Source organism: Vidua chalybeata, chromosome 3, assembly GCF_026979565.1.
Source record: "Vidua chalybeata isolate OUT-0048 chromosome 3, bVidCha1 merged haplotype, whole genome shotgun sequence".
Lineage (NCBI taxonomy): Eukaryota > Metazoa > Chordata > Aves > Passeriformes > Viduidae > Vidua > Vidua chalybeata.
This window is the reverse complement of record NC_071532.1, coordinates 4114321-4136473: the sequence shown is the minus strand read 5'-3', so window position 1 is coordinate 4136473 and position 22153 is coordinate 4114321. Positions and strand designations below refer to the sequence as shown.

Below are 22153 nucleotides of genomic sequence, written 5' to 3'. Positions count from 1 at the left end.
GGTTCTCTCCCATGGGATCTTTGAAACCCTTTAGAACAAGTTTTGTGTCAAATGTTGGTCATCACAAGCCTCTCCATAGCAAATTAAGTTGTTATGATGATGACTCAACAGCACTTCTCTTAAAGCCACACCCACTGTCACCTGTCACTTTTCTGTAACAGACTCATTTTCTCAAAGAGCTGAGAAGTGCACTTTGGCAGGCTAAACATACAACAGCTTAGAAGGGGTCTATTTCCCTCTTGAAGCTGCTTTTACATTCAGAAGGCAGCACAGATTCCCCTGCTTTCCCCACATCATTCATCACAGCTCCACAAGGACTCCAGTCTCTCCACTGATATGAATTAAAAAAAAAAAAAAAAAGAAAAAAAAAGAAAAAGATGCTTGCAGTTTGGCACGTCAAGAGTCAAACACAAAATAATTTTGCATGATTAAGTAATAAAGCCACAGGGGCAGGAGTGACAACAAGAGAGGTAGAAGTATTACTATAGCAGAAGCACCAGCTGCTCTTGTGCCAGATTCTGGAAACATTACTTGCCCTAACTCCACTGAGAAAGACTGTTTGTGATAATAATCATTCTGGCACTACCTATCTGCACAATCAGCCAGAGCATCTCCAGAAATCACCCTGCCCTTCAACCCACTTGCCTTTTGTAACACAAACACATTGTGACACAGCCCTTAAAACCAAACAAAACCTCCACCAAAACATCACACATACCACTTTCCCCTTGGCAGAGGATGAAAGCAGCAGCCACATGTGAAAGGTGCTCGGTTCCTCCTCTGGCTGCCTGACTGGCACCACGGGATGTGAGCACCCAGCAAACAGCACCAGGCAAAGGTGGAACTGTGGAACTGCCCAGTGCTTCTAGAAAGAGTAAAGACTGGCATCCCCATCCACCACTGGTGATTTTCTGATCCTTTCATTCATACATGCACAACACAGTGCTTTTCATGAAGAAATAGAAGGGATGGAGGCACCATTTGCCTCTCAGTTGGTTCTGTGCGTAGGAGTACCCCGGAAGGATTTGGGGTTCGCTGCTGCATTGTAACACTGTTTTCATTTTCACTGTAAAACACGCAGCAGGGAGCTCAGAAATCCACACACAAGGTGATGAAATACACTGCTGAAGTAAATGGTGGTCTAAATGACAGGGGGTACCAGCAAAGAGTTACCCTCATGTCTTGTGTGTGTTGTTTAGATCATACATAACTTAAAATTTTGTACTCCCAACAAAATTTAAAAAAAAATGTCTGTATTGATGAAAGCGTGTTGTGGTTTTCTACTCTCATTTGTTGTACATGTTGACTTCCCCAAGTAAATATTTTGCACAGAAATTAACTGATTTTATAATTCTGTTTCACTGTGACTAAAAATCCAAAAGGTAGTCCTCATACGATCATGTAAAGGTTGTCTAGTATAAAGCTATAGAGATGTACTGTTCAAAAAGATTATTTTTGATTTTCCCAGATTTCTAATGTCTAGTTGACCTAGTAGATACAGAAGGAATAAGCCTCAATTTGATAGGTCAACCATGAAACACATCTGAAGATTTTTTTGAGGTGAGTTGTTGATATGCACATTCACTCTGCTGTGTGTGTAAAATCACTGACACTGAGGACTTTTTAAATCCCAGCAGCATTCCAGAGCCAGCTTGCTGATGACCCTCTGCCATGCACCACACCTACAGCGTGCACACGGGTGCTGGAAGCGCTCACGTCTTTAGTTTCTCTCCACCCCATATTCCCAGGGTTAAGTGATTATGGGATTAGGAAGATAGAGGGAAAGCAGCTGGTTTGTGAACAGGCACAAGAAATATCTGTCTAGGAAACAAGTATCTACTGGCAAGTAATCCTCCTTTCTCTTGCAGTGACTGTCAATACATACATATTCATACTCTGGGTGACTGAGCACACACGTTACAGGCTTGATAGGAATATCCTTGGAATATCTCTGCCAAAGAGCAAATCCTGCCTCCTCACATCTGATGGCAAAGTACTCAGGAAAGGAGGCTCCAGCTGGCTGCTCTGCACGTCTTGGGGAAATTAAGTAACAAATTCTACAGAAGACTCGGAACTTTCGCAAAGTCTAAATTCCAGATTATGCCTTGTCCAGATAAAAAGATAAAGAGACTAACATGTAAGTGAACAGAAAAATACTCATCCCTGCACACATAAAAAGTTAATCTCTTGATTTAAGCAGATCACAAGACAAGTGAAACAGGTAATGTGACTCTTTAAGCCTGTAGGAGAAAGCCTGCCTTAAACTCCTGAACCTCTGTCATGCTCTTGAGCTTCTGGGGTGGCCACCAAAAAGGTTACATTCACTTCAGGATCCAAAAGCAAACAAGCAGGCACAGTCTCAAAGAGCTTCCTAGAAAGAGATGGCAGTACTGAAAGTTCCACTGAGGTCTCAGAATAGAAGAATCATGAGTGAATAATGGGACACAAACAGGGCAACCTTCAGGAGTTGGGCAACAGGATGAGAACAACTACGATCTTGCATAGCCTTAAACTGCATTTCAAAACAAAGGGAAATCTCCCCAAAATGGTAATGTCTAGGTGCTCCTCCATGTAGAGACACTGATCCAGTTAGCCATAGAAAAACACAGCAGATTCCTGCTGTTGCTGAAGACCAAAACCATCTTCTCTAATTTGTCTCAGCACCATTTTTTTCTCCCCCTCAATTTTCTGTGGAGGAAGAGGACTGGAGGAAAGGCACATGTGAAGAAGGCCAAGCAAGGTAATGGGAACACAACCAGCTCCCATTATAGGTACAAGACAGGTCTGGAGTGGAAGAACCAGTGATTCTCAGAGGTGTCTGAGGTAAAAGAAGAATCTCTCAGGAGGATTCTCATCATAACATAAAAGCTTTAAAAATGCCACAGCAGATGTCCAACTCTTTGTCTGATAGCCTGGGAATCATTCTTTCAGCCAATCTTCCAGCCTGGTTTAGTGCTCCAGGAAGACACTGTCACATGAACCTTACAGAAGGCCCACTCCTCCCAAATAAAAAACACCTTATGACACAGTAGGAAGAATCTAGTGACACCCTGTTTATCCCAAACACTGTCCTGTTATGGTGTGTTGACTGCTGCATGACAGTGACTGTGCGTGGGAGTAACGCTTGGCATTCACACACCCAGCAACTCAGCACTGCTGCCCACAGCTGCAGATGGGACCCAAGAGTCTGATCACAGAGACTGTCCCAAGTACAGAGAACAGACCAAAGATACAGAAAAGTGTCCACACCTCTGACTGAAGATGACTGTAAAGGCAGAGGTCACCAAAAGAACCACAATCAACTGAAAAAAACCATGCCCCTGATAGGCTGGGAGTGGTTTAGGAACATAAGCACAACATCCTGTCTTGGATGCAGGCTGCTCATAGTGAGCTTAACACAATTTATGAAGCTACTCCAGTACTAAGAAACAACACCAGCTGTTTCTCCCTGTCCCCAAGATGAGAAAGAGTCACTGTATTTTGTGGCCAGAACATCCACTGCTTTCTTCCAGAATGGTTTCTCTCTGCAAAGGAAAGAAAAGCTGGGTTTGGAAAAAGCAGTTTAGGTAGGATGGGACTTGTACAGCTTTCTTCATGGAGAAGGGAACTCCTCTTCCTAAAGCAGAGAAGGAGGAAAGGAAGATAGACTGTGCCTCTTAGAGCAAGTTATTTATGGACTACCAGAGGGCTTTACCTTCCCATTTACTCTGCTTCCTTCCATGATCCTAAGGGATCACTGTCAAGGAACAGATAGGAAATAAAGCCAAAGATTAGGACACCAGAACCTAATCCATATATATGGGTATCTACAAAGCTGAAACAACTCACTTCTGCAGCTCTAGAAAAACCTGACAACTTTACAGGAGGGAGAAGGTGCCCAGGCTAGTGGCTTTATGGCTTCAGTTGCCAAATACAGAAGATAGTGCAACGTCCCTGTTTCAGAAATACAAGCTGTGAGTCACACCACAGTCAAAGTATGACAGGACTTGATCCCCACCCACATCATTCCCTGCAGACTCTGAAGGCAGAAAAACTGTGTTGTGAGTAAACATTCAGCTTGTCCAAAGAAAGTGTGTGACCACAGAGGGAAACTGCAGCTTGGAAATCCATTCTCTTTGACCTGACCTTAGAAATCCCCTGGCTGCCCCCTGGGCTGCTCCTGCTCACTTCCCCATCACCATTACAGAGTGACTTGGTATTTTCTGTAGGAAGAAAAGTCTTGGAGCTTTAAACAGGAAAGGGTACAGCTTCAAACTTGGGAATTAACTATGAATTGGCCTTTTGAGCAGCTGCAAGCTAAAAGGGATACATCCAGCAGATGGGAGCCTACATATCTGGGCATGGAGTAGAGGACAGCAGAGATGCTTGCTGTCCTGGTGCTCCCTTCTGGCCTTACGGCCGAAATCTTATCAGATAAAAAATGTACAGGGGTTGTACATCTCACCCAAATGGAACAAGAATGGGCATGTCAGTCTGGAAAGGGGATTAACACCTTGCATGTGGTGCAAGGCACAATGCCAGAAGGCTTAACTGAGGAAGCTATAAAAGTAAAAAAAAAGGAAGAATAAAAGAAAGAAAATTAAATTGTAATAATGAAGATTAGCGCTAACCAAGAATAGCTGAGATGCTGTGAAGATTGCAGTGAAGGAAATTATGATATAAACCATCATCCACGTGGAGCAGGGCTGTCTGACAGAATGTTGCTCATTCATACCACATAAGGTGAGTACTAGGAACACACCTGACAGGTCTAAAAGTCTCTGCTCCAGCTGGTAGCCCACAGTGGCAAATACACAGAATGTGCCTCAATACAAAGGATGTGACTCAAAAAATGAAACAATGTTCTAGTGGCAACTGGATCATTGCTATTGCTACCTCAGTGCTATATGAAATAATTGTATTTAATAAATTAAAAATTTTCACTTGTAGCCGTAAAGCAATAAAAATCATGTTTCACAAAGTATTTGCAAGTAACAATGAATTATGTAAAACAAATTCATTACCTTCTACATCAGGGTCTCCAAATGGATTTAATTCTGCTGTGTCAGGATCACCAAAAGGGTTCGTGCTGGAGTTGGCCAGGTCTTGCTCCCCTTCATCCAGAAAATTAAGCTTATTGATAAGCTCTACAAACAAATTGGAATATTGTTTTAAAATACAGACAAACTGTTCATCCAACATATCTGGAGCTCAAAAAGCCCCGTGTCAACAGTCCCTTGAAACACTGCACCAGGGTATGGCACGAACTGCACGACTAAGTTAACACAGTCCAGTAAGTACATCAACAAAGGGAGAAAAAAAAAGTGAAATGAATGAAACTTCTACTTGCTGATCAGAACATTATGTAACAGAAATTACTTCTAAAAAAGCCTTCTCTTTCCTTCATTAAATAAATGTTGTGGAACATCTAACAAGCTAAATACGGTGATTTTGATTGTTCACATCCATGCTAACTTATCGGCAGGAAATTTTAATTTTTGGATGTAACGTGCACATAAAAGCAGAGAGAGGACATTTTGTCACTTTAGAAAGGTCAAGTATTACTGACTACACAACTAGTGTTTTAAGCTTAGGGTCTGGTGGTTTCTCTTTCTTTTTTTTTTTTTTTTTTTTTTTGTAATTTTTTTTCTTTCTTGTTCATTATCAGATGACAACGGAGCTGTAGCGGAGACAGGCTCTTTCTCTATCATGTTGTTACCTGTTGGATGCACTACAAATTACTGAGAGTCATGCTGGGTGGAAGCACAGAGATAAAACTGACAGCTGAATACAGGCAGGAGTCAAAAGGTAATGGGTCACAGTAAATACAATCAGAAACAGAAAGAAAGGATGAAAGCTCATAGACCTTCAGAGGAACTGGCTGATTTAGCTGAAGGCATATTTGCTCGCTTTATGCAGTCATCTTGATCTTCATCTAAGCTGCTCAGAGCATTCAACTGGTTTACAATTTCTGTAAATAGAAGCCAGTCAAGACAAACGTAAGGCAAGGGCATTTAATGAAACAGAAGTGGAACGAACACTGTTACCAGAAAGAGAGAGAGCGAGGGAGAGAGGCTAAAAGAATACATTTAGATCGTGTCCTTACAATTATATAACTACAGCAAAGTACCTGTGTAGGTGCTTCAGGGATAATTTAACATGAAACTCAGTTAACAAGACATAAACAAAACCTAGCCAGGTTATGATGTCAGCAACAATAGTTAGTTTTATGAGGACAAGTATTATGCACATCAGTTGAAAATTTAAATAGATGTACTCGATATAATTTAAAGATTTTTCCTGCTCAATATGAAAACATTGTCGATTAACACAAATCAGCCCCAGAACAATTTATCTCCTTCCCAAACCCTTAAGGTTACAGCAAACTAACCTATACAATATGCATTTTAATATTTTTTGTTTATATACACACTCTGATAATTTAACATTTACAGTTAGTCACCATACATTCTGATCTATGACAAGCTCAATTTACCTAAATAGTTCTAAAATACATGATCAGTATTGTGCCAGAAGAATGTAAACTGAATGTATATATCACCTGAATTTTCATTGTCATGCTGTGTAAGTAACACCTTGCTGTTTGTTAAAATCCTATTTCAGCTTCAATCCAAGTGGAGAGCTCTAAATTACCATGAACTAGTAATTTTTAAAATGTGTTACATGTTTAATTCTAGTCAAGATGGGGGTGACTCCATAATTCTGGAAGGAAAGACAGACAAAAACAATTGGGTCTGAGTGGCTTCTGGCCCAAGGGGAAAAATTCCTCTCTGCTCCCCTCTAAGCAGTCCCATCCACAGCATCTGACAAATGGAAGCTTCTAGTAATGGGGATTGAGCCTGGGGCATCTCTGAGAGACCTGAGCATAAATTTCTGTCGAGAGGGGACAGCCTTCCTCATCCTTCCAGATGACAAACAGGCAAGAGAAACCTGTGCAGGAGAGATGATCCTGCTTGTTGAGTATCACTGCCCCACCGACAGCCTTTTTCATCTCCTGTCTTTTCCCAATGAAATAAATGGATGATGCCTTCTGGTAAAAGCTTAATGCTTAAAGCTTAAAGCTTCATGCCAGTCATTCTTGTATTTCCTTTAAAGTTTAATTTCTTGTGTACACATCTCAGTAACACTTTTAGTTTACTGCTGTTTTGAACTTGACTTTTTCTCATCTGGCTTTTATTTGGGAAAGCAAAATTTGTCTTTACTCAATGAATTAGTTTTAGGGAGGAAGATATCGAACTGAGGCAAAAATTGAGTAGCATCCTGACTGTCTCAACTCATGTTGGTGCTCATGGCCACCCAGAACTTCCAGGGGGGAAGGGAACAGTGGGGCTTTTTCATAGCTGACACACTGACACCCCTTCTGATTTCCTGCCTTCACAGACAGCACAAATAAACTGAAGCCCAAAGCAGACCAGAACCTGATAATATTTCTGTCACATGGATAAAAACTTCTTTGGCAAATTTAAACTGCTTTGCAAAGACATGCCAATCTGCAAATTACCAAGGGAAATTACCACTCTGCCAGTATCTATTGGACATCCTAAATGCTGACAGTGACAAACCCCAAGCAGAATTCCTCTGTAATGCATCTCCCAACTGATCTTGACCTTAAAGCATAAATGTGCTAACATGGGTTTACACTTAGATCTGTCTACATAGGGTTAACTTAATCATCTTCACTTCCTTATTTTTAGCTCCAAACTAGTCCAACTACTATTCCAAACAGACAAGACTATTATCCTAAAAAATAACACCAAAACTGTCCCAAAACTTAGCTTTCTCAGTATAAAACAATACATACACCTGAGAAATCTGCATAATATAATACTATCTTCTGCAAATTTTTAGGACTCCAGATAAGACAATGGAACATACCTTTCTGTAATCAAATAAAACAGAGCTGACCTCATAAAACAGCAGTACTAACGAATTAGTAGTTAAAAACAGGCTCAGATGCTGACATGATTTACAATGTATTATGTCAGCATGTGGAAAAAAAAAATCATAATTCAGTTTTTATTGTCAGAAAATAACAAATTAAGTTCAGAGCTTTAAAAAGAGGGAGTTCTTTGATGTGGTCTGAATCACCTGGTCTTATCTGCCAACCTAAACACCCATATGCACTACAATGTTTCTCATTACAATATTAAATGGTTTATGTCATATTTTGGAGTATGGAAATGGTAGGTTGGAGATTTATATCCTATATTATCTTTTATAAATCTCATTATCTACCAACATACATTAGCTTGTTCTACAAGTATGTCACATAAATCACTGGTTTGGTTTTTGGGGTTTTTTTTTAATTCTTCTCTCTTTCTCTTTTTTTTTTTTTTTTTTTTTTTCCAGCTTGGTGATCCTGACAAAGAAAAAGAGTAAATGTACCAGAAGTTGTCAGGAGAGGTATGGTTTTGCAATTGCAAAAAGGTTACACATATTGCTATCCAGAAGCTTGCTCTTGAAACATGCTGGGATTGAGGCTCCTGCAATAGGTAGCACATGGGCACGTTCCTGATTCCATGTGGTGCCCCATGACAGCCACTGTGCTCCCAGGCAGATGGAGCAGAAGGCAGCTATTAACCCCAGCATGAGGCTCTAAGTAGGAATTAAAACATTAAGAGAAGCACATATTTATTACTGCCCTGTTTGTGAGTTATGAGGCATATTTTCTTCAAGTACAAGATGTCTTGTGCTCCACTGAAGACTAAGGACAGGATAATTCTGGGAGGTTTAAATCCATGTATATTGACAGTGTAGAAACTAAATATTTGAAATTTAATTTGTGGCAACAAACAATGTTCAACTTCACACAGAACAGTTGGAGGAGATAACAGCTTCTACACATGAAAAATTTCAACGAGAAATACTGGAAGGAAGAGGGGGAAAGCCTGAGATGGAGGGAGATTTCTCCAAGTGAAAGCAGTGCTTGGAGTGGAAAATATCACAACAGTTCCATGTTGACCACTCCAAATTCCAGTGCTTTTTTGAGGTCAGTCAGTATTGCACCACCTACTTCACAGCTGAAGAAACAGAGGCACAGATACCTATTCCAAGTTAGGCAACCCATCAAGGAAGAGAAGCAGCATTTCCTAACTCACCTGCACCATCTAGAGCCCCACACAGCAGACCTCCCTTGTTCTCCCAGCAGTGGATATATATGTTCATCTATGAAACTGCAACTTTGGCACAATGAAAAAAAAGAAAAATCCACAAACAAAACCAACAGAAATTGTTGCACACTTCATAAAGGAACAGTGTCTGATAAAAGACTTGCAGCACCCCTTGCAGCTGTGCCTTGGGAACGACAACTTTTCAGACATCAAGTCAGCACTGAGCAAACCTGGAGTCAAAAGCAGGAGAACAATCCCTCCCTCTTTGCTACTTGCACTTTACTCATTGCAAGCCCAATCACAAACACTAAGTGTGTGCTGCTGCCATGGCTGCTGTGAGGTGTTTCAGGCAGTATCCCCAGTTTTACAGCTGGGAAAGGAGGCGATTGCCACGGGGCACTCTGAGTCAGTGAGGCATTCCAGCTCCTCAGCTGCCAACACCCAGCACGGCAAAAGAGGAGAAAATGTTGGTAGCAGCAAGCTTTCAAAAGGGTTATGTAACTTCCTCAATTAACTTTATGGTATTCTGGGAACATTGCTTTTGAAAGAGTTCTTTGCTACATCAGTTTTGTTACATTTCCCTTTTTCTAAATTTTTTCCTGCTTTTCTACAATGATTCCTACCTCTTTCTCCCTTGCTTCCTCAGCTCTTCTCCTAGCTTTCCCCATTCATTATATTTATTACAGGAGTCACTGCAAGTGCCAATGAAATTAATCTTGAGCACATGTTGAAATAGATACTTTACATCTTATTTATTAATGTTTATTTACTGCCCTATGTTTTATGTTCTCCCATTTGCTTGGGAAATTGCATGCATTCATTCCCCTTCAACATCCCTCTCCTTCTCACAGGTGGGAAAAGCTGGCCAGGCTTGTAAAGCAACTCAGCTGTTGTAACCAACATAAGAAGAAAAAGTCCAAGGCTGACCTTCCCCACATCATGATTCATTTACAAAAAATCCAACTCAACACTCCCATTTTGTATGGTTAGAAAACAGTGTCAGAGCAGGCCGAGCAAGGCACAGAAATTGTGTACTGTGAAGTATTTATTACTTCTGCCTTTCATGGAGGTATTGTTAGTTTTGAACAGATAATTTTGGCCTTTGCAATAGCAGATGGAAAAGCTGAAATGACTCTAAAATAGCTTGGGTTGCACATCAGCCAGCTCACCCTTCCCATCTATCTCCAGGGATGTTTACTCCATACCCAAAGGATAGTAGACAGCCTAGTCTAACCCAGATCAGACTTTTGCTTGTTTAGCAATCATTTGTAGCCTTGTTGAATGCTGCAAAATCAAGTGCTGAGAAGCAAGATTGGATACTTTTCTCCTGCTGCCCATCTGCATCCGGGTTTTCTGTAGTCCTCAGTGCAGTACCCAGGTAGATCCTAATAAAACCCTTGTGCAAGGAGTTTCTATAAAATGAACATTACCTCTCCTTAATTTGGCCTTCTCTGTGATTATCCAATGGCCTGGTGAACAGGTCAGGTTTTGTTTGATGCTGTGATCTGATTTATTCTGGTTACACTGGGAAAGAAGTCAACCTTGCAGAATGATTTCAGTGTGACCAGACCGGTACATCTCTGCTCTCTGAACATGAATACATTATCCTGGTTTCTCAGATATCTCATTCCAGACTTTCCAACATGCTCTCTGCCAGACAAATACAGCATAACTAGACATTTGGCCAGGGTAAAAAATGTTTAACTGAATATGTAAAGCATACAGAAAACATATTTGCATCCTTTCACAACACTAAATGTAACTAAGTAATAAATGCTTCAGGCTGAACCTTTCGATTGCAACGAAAGCTCAAAAAGAAGTGATGAAAGTAATGTTTCATAACACTGAACCAATGTTCCTCTGAATTTTCAAGAACAGATTTGACATTTTACTTCTCCCTTTGGGATGCTCTTCCCCCACTCTGGAGAAGGATCCCTTTATTTCAGACATTTTAAAAGAGCATTGGAAGTTATGAGGTCTGGCATCAGAAGTTAATTTTCTTTTCCTGATTCTTTACACAAAGAGCTCCTACAGAACCCATCTGGAGCAGTACTACACACTGATCTCTACCAACAATTTAACATCATCTCATCCTGATCTGACTTGCCTCGATTAGTTCAGCTATCCTGACCACACTAAGCATTTTCATCAGCAATTCAAATGTGGTTACACTATCTCACTTCAAACAACTTCACTATCAAATTCATTAAAGTCCTTTAACAGCCTCCCAGTTTCTTTTCCATGAGACACCCCCACCCAAAAGGCAGCAATATGCAGCCTGGAATTGCCATGTTATTGAGCAGAACCTCAGCATCTGTCCATGGCACAACTCATTTCGCACTTATTCTCGCAATAATTCTTCATCATTTCACTTGAGCCTCTCCTCTTGTCTTCTCGCTCACTGACCCTTTCCCTCTGCTTTTTCTGCTCCTCTTCACACTGCTTCTTTGCTTCCCTAAAATGCTACCTCTCCCAAAAACAGGACACACAGACACAAATCAGTGCTCTTGAATTCACAAGTATTAAACTTCGTTGAGTCATGGATGGGTTCCTCTTCAGTCAAGCTATCCTAAATATTGTTTTGATTGTTAGGATTTTTTAAAAATGAAATAAAAATATAGCATAAGGATAAAAAAAACGGGACAATTAGCAAAGGAAACTATATTTTACAATGCCCGTGGCAAAACCAACCTGTAATTTTTGCAGCCTTTTCCTCTTGATTCACTCTGTTTTCTTCATCTTCTTCATTGTCTTCCTCAAAATCATCTAGGTTACCAATATCAGCTTGTTTCATACTCATCAAACTAGCCAGGCTTTGCATGTCTTCATCCCTAAATAACAAACATCACACCAGGCATTAAAATGCAGCCTGTTAATACTACATCTGATATTACTGCATTCTTATTAATTATTTAAATATTTTCATGTTTCCTTCAGGGAGGTCTGTGATATCAGATCTGATCTTGAATATAGTGAAAAAACAAAATTAACACAATTCATAAATATATATATAAATTTCTGAAGGGAAAGTTTTCAATTAACAAAATGGTAAAGGGTAAAAAAATACTGCTTTGCATCAAGAGTTAACAATTGCTTCCTAAAATTTTAAACCAGCCCAGAAAGGCTGGCAAATGCTTGCCTGGTCTGCTTTGGTTAAAATGAAAATGCTTGGCCAGACCTACTGCCCACATGTTGCATGCAATACCTACATTCATTCATAACTCCTGATGCTGTTACAGGATTAAAATCCCTTTTCTAAAGATCTGAAATCATTAACAAGATAAAAAAAAAAAGGCAGTGTCTATTTACACGTACTGGAAACCAATGCTTTCACAAAGAGTAGCTTTTTTCAGATCCCTTGTTCAGGGTACTATGAAAGCCTTGTCAATAATTTACAATCTAGAACCAAGGGAATGGTAATCAGTGCCCAAGAGAACTCTTCCCACAGGATGTTCTTGTGCTCAACCCAAAATCTTAACTCTAACTCCACCCTCCCTCACCTTCCAACTGCCTTTGTCCTCATTGCATTCTTTGTGAAATATCAGTGGGCTCCCTTGAAATCTGCCAAGGGTATTGTTGGATGAACACACACATGCATATAAACACACACTCCCACTCATTTCAGACCCATAGATACTTTTAAGCTGTTGTTATTTAAAATGTCTGTAAGAGTAGAGCACAAACTATTTGTCTCTGAAGAACACAAGGCAGAAATCAGAGTAAGAAACAACTTTTACTCAGTTAAGAAAGCAAGTATGGCAGGAATGACAGGTATGCTGAAGGATGCTCTCAAATTCCACCATTCTATACAAAAAGAGCTCTTTATCCAAAGGATTCTTTGAAAAGCAACACAAAGCAGACTATGTGGTTTTAAAAAACCCCCAACAAACAAACAACTTACGTGGCTTTTCCTTCCCTCAGGAAAATACAAGATAAGGAGAACTGTAGTGTGGCAGATACCACTTTCTTAGACAAAGGCTTGAATTTTAACCTGACATCTGTCTGTGTAGGCATGGGGCTGGCATATTGCTTCATGTTGATGCTGCTGGTGGCAAGCGCTTTTCTACGTCCAGAAGGAGATTCCTGAAAGCAAGAGAAAAACAAAGCTAATGTAAAAGGTGCTGTTACACCAAAACCTGCATGTGCACAGAACAAAAAATGCACTTATTAAATCTGTAGGGTTTTTTTTTTTTCCAAAAAAAAATCACTATGGCCTTGTCGAGTGACAGAAAACCATTTCTTAAACTACATCAGTCACTAATGGTGGTGCAGCTTTGAACACTTTCTTCGTGCAACTAGAAAAAAAAAAAGGTTGAGCATTGTGATTAGTGGTGTTCCATTATTCCATTATGAGATCTAGGCTTGAGCTTGAAGCAGATCCACAGCCCACATCCAGTTAAACTGCTGGGAATATATTCTCATTTCTTTTCACAGCAAATTGGACACACTCTGTCCAAACTTGGATAGTTCTGGACTGGAACTTCCAGCCTGTGGAAGACATAGGTTTGGGCCATGCATGTATTTCTTTGCATAGTGGTTTGAAGTCATCTAGTGTGTGCTCCATGCTCAAATGTAATACCTGAATATCCTTCAGAGCAGTGGTTCTTCTCATTAGTGCTGTACATGTACTATCAAGAGTGAAAGGTTTCTGAAACTAAAATTGGCAATACTTCCAAAATATCGGTAAAAATTTTGCAAGAAAAGAATAAAGAGCAAAATAGATAAAAAGTCAGAATTTTATTTGAAAAGCCAAAGTTGTATTTCAATATAAAAGTGTTGCTCATGATTTAACACCTCAGACAAATTAATCTAAAATGCATCTAAGAATCTACTCTCTTGTTCTATATATTATCAGTATCATCAGGAAAGGAATAATTTTATGTAAAAAAGCTCCTGTAACAAAAAATAAAACAAAAAAGCCCTGCTATTAATTCTTTGAAAAACGTTCTCACAATAAGAGTACATTTTACTGCAGTTGACAATTTGTGTTGAATAAAGAATACTAATTCAATCAAAACATTCAAGCATCCTTTTTCAAAGTACTTGACATTTCTGCCCAGTAGAATAAGTCAGAATGTAATATGTCATCCCCAAAGAATACCTTGTTTAAAAAACTAGCCTTATCTGACAGATTATGCACAGCAATATTATACAGAACTATTAGTGCATGTAGATACCTTATGAATGAATTTCAAAAATGCATCAAACACTTGAGAAGGATTTAGGCCCTCTCAGAAGAAATACTTAAGAATATGCAAATACTCTCAGCTGAATTAAGTTGAACAGATGCGACTCTCACAAACAATACGAGTGCTCTTTCCCCGGCTGCAGTTGTCAATCAAAGAGCAAGATTAAGGCCCAAGGTTCTGACAATGTGTAAAATGGAAAGTATGACCAGGGAGTTTCCATTATTACACAGATATGAACAACAATAATCTGTTATTGTATCATGCCTTTAGAATAACTAACATCACAACTCCTTATACAGAATGCGAGGTTTACTGCAGCGCCCGTTCAGGCATCTACACCCAACAGGATCTTAGACAACTCATCTTGGAAGATTTTGAATAGTTGATGTTGACAGTAAGATGTTGATCTTAGCAAGATCAACAGATCTTAGAACACATCATGAATGTGGGTACTTGCTTGCAGCCTTCCAGATGAATCATTCATCAGCCACACCATGCCTGTATTCTGACGTGCTCCTCTCAGTCTGACTACCAAAATCACTTCTCAGCAGCTGTGAATATCCCCAGTCCAACAAAGATCTGGATTTATTTCCTTGTGCAGCTACAAATGCCTTCTCAGTGCTGGCTCACCTGTTATGTGCACCCAATGCCAGGAGAGCAACACACAGACCTCCCACTAGGTCTCACAGGGAACACCAATATGCTTCAGTGACTCCAAAAAACAGGGCTACCTGGGGGCAGAGCTACTTTCTCTTGTTACAAACACACCATCTTATCTGGTAAGATAAGCCATGTTGTCTTTATCGAAGTGATTTTTCTAAAAAAGTCAAAGCAAACAAGATAAGCCAACCCCATCTCCAATTCAATAGTGGTTCTGAAGTGAAGAGAAAGGACACAACATTAAACTTGCAAGCATGCAAAAGCTAGACACAGATAGCAAGGCAGAAGAATTTTGAAATGATGTGAAATTACATTTTCACTTAGTATCTACTTAATGTACAAATTATCATCTTGTCATTTGCACCTTCAGATTATCTGGATTGGAGAGTGAATAAGAGACATGAATAAGGAAGAGGCAAAGTTCTCCCGGTGAAGATGATCATCAGCAATTCCTAATGGAATCTTCTGGTGTTAGCTGATGTAGAGGAAAAGGGAGATGAGAATGCAGGCAGCAGGGTGCCAGGACAAAGGGAAGGAGCCAGCCACGAGCAGGAAGATTTTCCTATCACTACATATCCTGATGTGCTGTGAAGAACAAGATACACTTGGCAATCGAGTTCAGTCTTCCTAAGAAATTCATTTCACAACATTTTTGTGGGCCAAAGACAGAAGTTGACTTTCCAAGTTCCAACTGCCTACAAAAGTCCAAATTTTTAATATTATCATACAAAAAAAACCCAATTAAAATCCCCAAACCCAAACAAAAATAGACAGTGCCTGATACTTCAAGTCTCATTTTGCTTCACGTGCAAGTTTAAGTATGTCCTCCTACTCTTCCAGAAAGTGAAGTCTGTTAGGAGTTTTGCAATGTTTTCTCCTTTTAAGCTTTACAGGTTTGGCCTTACATGGTTTTCACTACATAAGTAGACGGGGAAAAACTTTTTGCATATTAAAAGAATATTCTCAAGCTGCTTATGTCCATGACTGATTTCACAATGGATTGTGTTTTCTACTCTGACACACAACCAACTTCTAAAAAATTGTCTTTAAATGTCAGAGCACGCTAATAACCACTTCTTGCAAAGATTGTAGCATTTTTTTCCTAAAAACCTACATGCTTCCTATAGTAGAATTTGAGTTACCCCAGAAACTGAGACATTTTCTTGCAGAAGGATAAATAATTCTTAAATTAGCAGGGATAAAATAATCCAAGAATGGAGTAGACAGCAAACCTACAAGCTGAGTGGACAGAAACAGCTGAGCTTGAATGAGTTATTCCAAAGAGAAGCCCACTTCGGTAGGGGTATTTGTTTTTGAATACATAATATCCTTTAAAGGTAAAAGTCTGATCTGGTGTTTACTTGTGTCTCATATGAGCATGTGGAAAGTCAAGCAGGAATCCAAGTGCAAATGTTTTAATTGCTCAACTTTCCTGCTTTTGCCTATATAATCAAAGTTTAAACTGTGTAAGGCTCTGTTATGCCTCCAGGTGTTTTACATTCATGTAACTGCCAGGGTTGCCACATCCTGTTTTGTGAAAGGGTGGCATGAAAAGTCAATTTTGAAGTCACAAGAGAGAAACAATCCAATGCAATAATAAAGAGAGGTGACAAAATACAACACTTAACAGTGAAGATGGAGTGCATTCTGTAAGAAAACAGCCATTTGGAAACCCTTTACTTTTAAGAAAGGCAATGCATTATGCAAACAAAATCAGCTATGATATCTGAATGTCACAGAAAGACAGAAGATAACATACAGTGCCAGTAAAATACAAATACCTCTATGTTATCTTCCAGCTCAAACATCCTACTGAGACTAGAATGGGCACTGCTGGACTCATAAAAGGATGCATGGAGCATTGGTTAACAACCATTTCTTGTTGTTTCATGTTTGTTACTGTATGGTTCTAGCAAGTGAAACAGCACACTGGGGAAAAAAAAGTGCCATTCTCCTTGAAATCTTTAATAAATGATTAAAAATATAACTACAGAGTATGTTAGCAGAAAGTACAGCAGGCCTATCTTCTTCAGAATAATGGCTGTGTTGGGTCAACTAAAGGCTCTGAGAAATCTGCATGTTATTTTAGACGTACATTGTTTGCCAGACTGATCATTTTAATTCACTTCAGAAGAGTAGAATCTGCACATAAACACACAGCAATACTTCTTCATCTTTCTCACCTGTGTTATTTCTGCTTTTGTATTCTACACTTATCTCTCACAAGCACCTTCATTTCCCTTGACAGTCTCCTCCTCCTATTCCCCACAGTCCCCGAAATGCCTCAAACATACACCATTTTTTGGGTGAAATAACCCTATCTAGGCAGTACATCAAGCTGTATCAGCTGTTCCCAGCTGGCAAAGCAGCAGGATGAAGCACGTGGCTGGCTCTGCACTGTGCCCACTGGGTGGCTGATACTTGTGCATCCTGGTAGTTTAGAAAAAATTTGAGCAAATCATTAAAAATCTGGAATAAGAAGATGAACTCAAAGGTAGCAAAATGAAAATTAATATAGAAAACAGAAAGACTTCCCAATACCCTGGAGTATTTTGATTTCTGAATTCAGACAAAGAAATATGTAGAACAAGCAATACTCAGTAGATCAATAAAAGTTGCATTCCTTTTTTGTACAGAAGAATATTGGCAATAATGAACTCAGGCAGTTCCCGATTTCTAAGCATGCTGTTTGTGTTTGCACAGACTTTAAAAACATTGTCACCTCAGATACCAACAGAAGTGCAATTCAGCAGTGCCATCAGAAAGACAAATTCCAGACAATCTGAAGCCACAGGAACCACAAGCTGTGAGTGCAGGGCCAGGCTCAGATGAGCTCTCATCTTGCACTCAGCTCTGCCAAAGCCTGGGGACCAACAGCACACCCAGACACGGACTGCAAACAGGGCTTCAAAAAGCTCTGCATGGTTTTTCAAGGAGCAGTCCCCAACACATTCCCTCCCCAGCATTTTAAGTTACTTCCACAAACCCTCAAATGACCATCATATTACAAAGTTTGGGGCTAGGGAAGGGAAAAATAACATTGGCCAAACTGCAGTCAGTTCAAATGAAGCCAATGAAGCTGCATTTACTGACACGGATACAGGGCCAGACCCATTTATCACACAAATTCCTTTTCAGTAATGCAACCATGCATTATTCCTGCCACAACATTCCTGACTCTGAGCAGAGTCAGGCATCCCAAAACTTACTACACAGGAAGTGCCACCCTTCTATAAATACCTGCCTGGCATAAAGGATTCCCACAGCCTGATCATCCCCTGCAACAATGTGCAGCAGTGCTGTGTACCACAAGCCTTGTCTAGGAATCATCCCCATCATTCCCTACTAAAGAGGTCTTTTTACAGTAGGCAGGACTAAATACTCCAAGGAACTAAGTGCAGAGATCCTGGACCACAGCTGTAAAACAAACAGCTCATTTTTACTGGGAAGATGATGATCACAGATGACAGACATGTCACACTATTAAAGAGTGCCCAACTCTGTTCCAAAGGAAGCAAGCCAAAGATGAACACCTTCACACAAAAGGTTTGAACTCAGATTCTTAATTTATAGGAGAGACAAATAATGCTGTAATGTGAATTTCATGCAGTCTTCTTTCCTTAAAAATGTATTTTTAATGACCTTGTATCCTGTACTTACCAAGTGACTGGCAAGTCTTCTTCAAGGCTAATATAAGAGGTGCAAATAAGTAAGAAACATCTTTGTATTTTCTGTTAAACTGCCTCCAAGCTTCTAGAGTTACACAGAATCCAAACATTGGCTGGGTTTTGTTCATGGGCTATATTCCTCTGTGTTATTTGGGCTGGGGAAAGAGCTCCCCCAGAGAAATCAGCAGGATGTGTTTTACCTCTGCACACCTGAACTCGGCTTGCCTACACAGAGCTGTGACCCTGCTGTGCTGTCTGTAACCCCTGAGGTTCCAGTGCCCTCCTTTCCACACACACACACACACACACACACTGAGAAATAACAGGAAAACATTTCCGTTCAGCAGAAACCAGATCAAAAACTACTGAAGTTCTTCATTATTTACATAGTAAATGGTCCCCCTTTAACAGAAATATATTAAGTAATTAGTAATCAATATACAAACATCCAAAAAACACCTAACTAGGGAAGACAAATTTCCTTACTGGATATTATTTTGTCAAAAGGAACAATAATTATTATTGTAGTTCTCACAAACAGGGAAAATGTACAGCATAACATTTTCAAGGGCTGCCCTTTCATCTTTTACAAAAGCAAATGCTAAAAAGCCCACAAAGATATGCAGATTTTAAGGAGGAGCAAACTTCGGCAGAAAATTATTGACAAAGCAATTTATCCAGTTCTAAAAATTCCTTGAGAGAAACAGTGGGTTTCCCTCTCCTTTGGCTTCAGAATCAAATGGAGCCTGTTCTGGAGGAAAGCTGTCCCCTGCAGCCCCCAGGCAGCAGCAGAGAGGAGCTGGAAGGTTCTGCCTCTCCCAGTGTAGGGTGGCAGCCCTGCCTGAGCTGCACACAGCATCTTGCTCAGATGGAAAGATCGCTGCTTCACCAGCAGAGCAAAATGGATCACCACAGAATTTAATTTGGGAGAGTATACAGCAATTAAATGCTAAAATAGACAAGCTACAGGGAGCTCTCTCAACTGGAGAGAGTAAATTAGAAACTATGTCAGTTAAAATAATTTAGACAGGAGGATGGGAGATTTGGAGGACTGAATGAAGGCAGCACGATCTCTGCTGAAAACTTGTTTAAAAGCAAATAATGGTTCAAGGTATCCAGAACATTATTAAGAATTATGATGCATCTGAATGGAGAATTTAATGTTTAAAAAATTCTGCACATACCAAAAACGTTGGAACCTTAGACATGAGGGCTTGGAATGAAACAAAACATTTTTAAACATTGAAACAGCTACCCTTAATGACATAATTATATATTTGTTATTCTCACAAAGACCTTTTTCCTTGCCAGAACCAAAGCCCTTGTATCAAACTATTTATCACACTGGTCATATCTTAGGTTTAAGCTTGAAGAATCCTTCAAAAAACACATTGTTTCTCATGTAGCACAAGCAGAGACAATAATTTCAGTAAGCAAAGAGAAATATGCTACTTCAGCTTCTGTCTTCTTACAGCACCACGAGATTTCAGTGGTACCCCAAGAGACTGAGGTGTGTAGTGAAAGGTTCTTTCTGACTAAAATCATACCTGTGGGTGTGCTCAACTGACCTGCTGTAGGTAACAACAAACCTTTCATCTTCCCAGGCTAATCCTCTGCATTCACAGACTCTGAAAATCTCCTATGATTAACATCAGACATAAAGTTTAGAAAAAGAAACTATACCTAAGTAACTGAGTAATTCATCTACGCTACGCAGAATTACACCAAGAAAATTCAGAGGTCTTGTTTTTCTAGCAAAAAATACTGTTAAGCTTCTTAGACAACTGCTGGGCAGATGGCAAAATATGTGCTTGATTAAAATTTTAGTTGAGCAATTTATTAATAGATCATCTGTATGAGACAGGCATCCCCTTCTAAAGTGGGCTTGCTGCTTACAAAGGACAACAGAGAAAAAATTACAGGTGAGCTGGGTGATTTGAATAAGTAGCAGATAACTATTGAACCCTGAAGAACTGCCTTGCATAGGATGTGGATAACTGCTTTATGTGTCCCATTTATAACATCTTCAATTGCTTTCTCCCTTGGACTCTTTTAGTAATGCAGAAACAATTCCTGAACACTCTCCCACAGAAGTATACAGGAGATTGACAACTGATTTGAGAAACATTCACTTTAGTATTTGTAGCTTTTTTGCTCTTTTAGATAATTTCCTCCAGAGATGCTGTGTAAGTTTCTCTTCTTTCATACTGACAGGTTTAAATTTACTGTTAGATGCCTTTGATCAGCTAAACTCAGACTGTCCTTGCACCCGATGAAAACATTACTATATTTTTGCAAAGTACACAAAATTTTGCTTGTGTTTGCAGAGCTACAGCTTGTGCTGTACCACTCAAGAGCCCTGGAACACGTGACTATCCTGCTTCCCTTAGCAGCAATAAAAGGGCATCCTTTCCTGCAAACTCTAGATCCCAACGTGCTGAGCTCACTAATGCCCCAATGGTTCTGCTTCCCTTTCACAGCCATCCACTCTGCTGTTGGGATCACCCCACATTTTGGGACTGTCTGCTCCCTTCCTTTCCCCAAAAGCCACAGCAGCCAGAGGTGTGACCATCTCCCCCAGGTCTGCTAAGGTACAGGGTACAGCTGTGTGCAAGCCTGTGGGAACTACTACATAGTGATCATTAGCAAGCAAAGGCCATCAAGATTAAATCATTCTTATACACAAAAGCTATAAAAGTAACTCCTACTGTAAACTCCTGTACAGTTTTACTTTGCCATGGACGTGGGCCACAAGCTTGTGGAAGTTCAGCTGAAGCTGGCAGAGAAACTTACTATCACCAACTGTCTGTTTAAATCCTCAAACCTTTCCTCTCAAAGGAGCAGATTTAAGGAAGTCTAGGCTTGAGCTGCTGCTGACACGTGGCAGGTGAGGCTCTTAGAAAAGCACTGGATGCAAAACACAGCAGTCCCTGATTTCCTGGGAGCTCTGTGCTGCTGCATCCCTCACATTGAGCCCCCTGCCTCCAGGAGCAGCTCCCATGCTCTGCTTCAGCTGAGGCACTTGCAGACAGCATTCCCCTGGGCTGGACTCATGTTCCTCCCTGCTTTTCAAGAGTTTGCTGTATTTCTGTACAGTTAGCTTCAACACGAAGTAGAAATACAGATAATTTACCTAATGTTAGAGAAGGAGAAGCAGCAGATGCTAAAGTTAGCTCCTAAACTTTCATCAAAAACTGGAGTAAGGAACACACTTATTTTATGTGACCTCCTATTTCCAGGGGGAGGACAGGGTAGCTGACTTCATAACCATGAGTTTATTTACTGCTTAGCAGCTCATAATTCCACTTTTTTTTTTTTCATGTATCAACTAAAGGGACTCACAGGCTGTTCTCTGGTTTCTGTTTTAAAATAATAGGCAATACCTGGTACAAAATTTACATTTAAGCTCACCTACCAATGCCTGGCACTTCAGCTCTACTTTGCCTGACAGGAAGCCTCCATCATGACAATTCACTCTTCTGCTGTGTGCAGAGGTCTCCCATGAATGGTGCTGATGCACCTTCAA

The 22153-nt window shown here is 40.0% G+C and overlaps 1 protein-coding gene across 15 annotated transcripts in view; it reads right to left on the bottom strand.

Annotated features, from left to right (window-relative positions):
- EHBP1 (EH domain binding protein 1) overlaps positions 1-22153 on the bottom strand; it is a 205945-nt gene that overhangs the window by 114873 nt on the left and 68919 nt on the right. For 11 of the 15 annotated variants that reach the window (XM_053937968.1, XM_053937974.1, XM_053937975.1 and 8 more), the window contains exons 6-9: positions 13012-13193; positions 11802-11941; positions 5846-5950; positions 5004-5126 (exon numbers count right to left, since the gene is read on the bottom strand). In XM_053937968.1, coding sequence (XP_053793943.1) covers positions 5004-5126; positions 5846-5950; positions 11802-11941; positions 13012-13193 — 550 coding nt within the window. The remainder of the gene's footprint in view (positions 1-5003; positions 5127-5845; positions 5951-11801; positions 11942-13011; positions 13194-22153) is intronic. The other 4 variants (XM_053937972.1, XM_053937973.1, XM_053937980.1 and 1 more) reach the window with 1 other exon arrangement.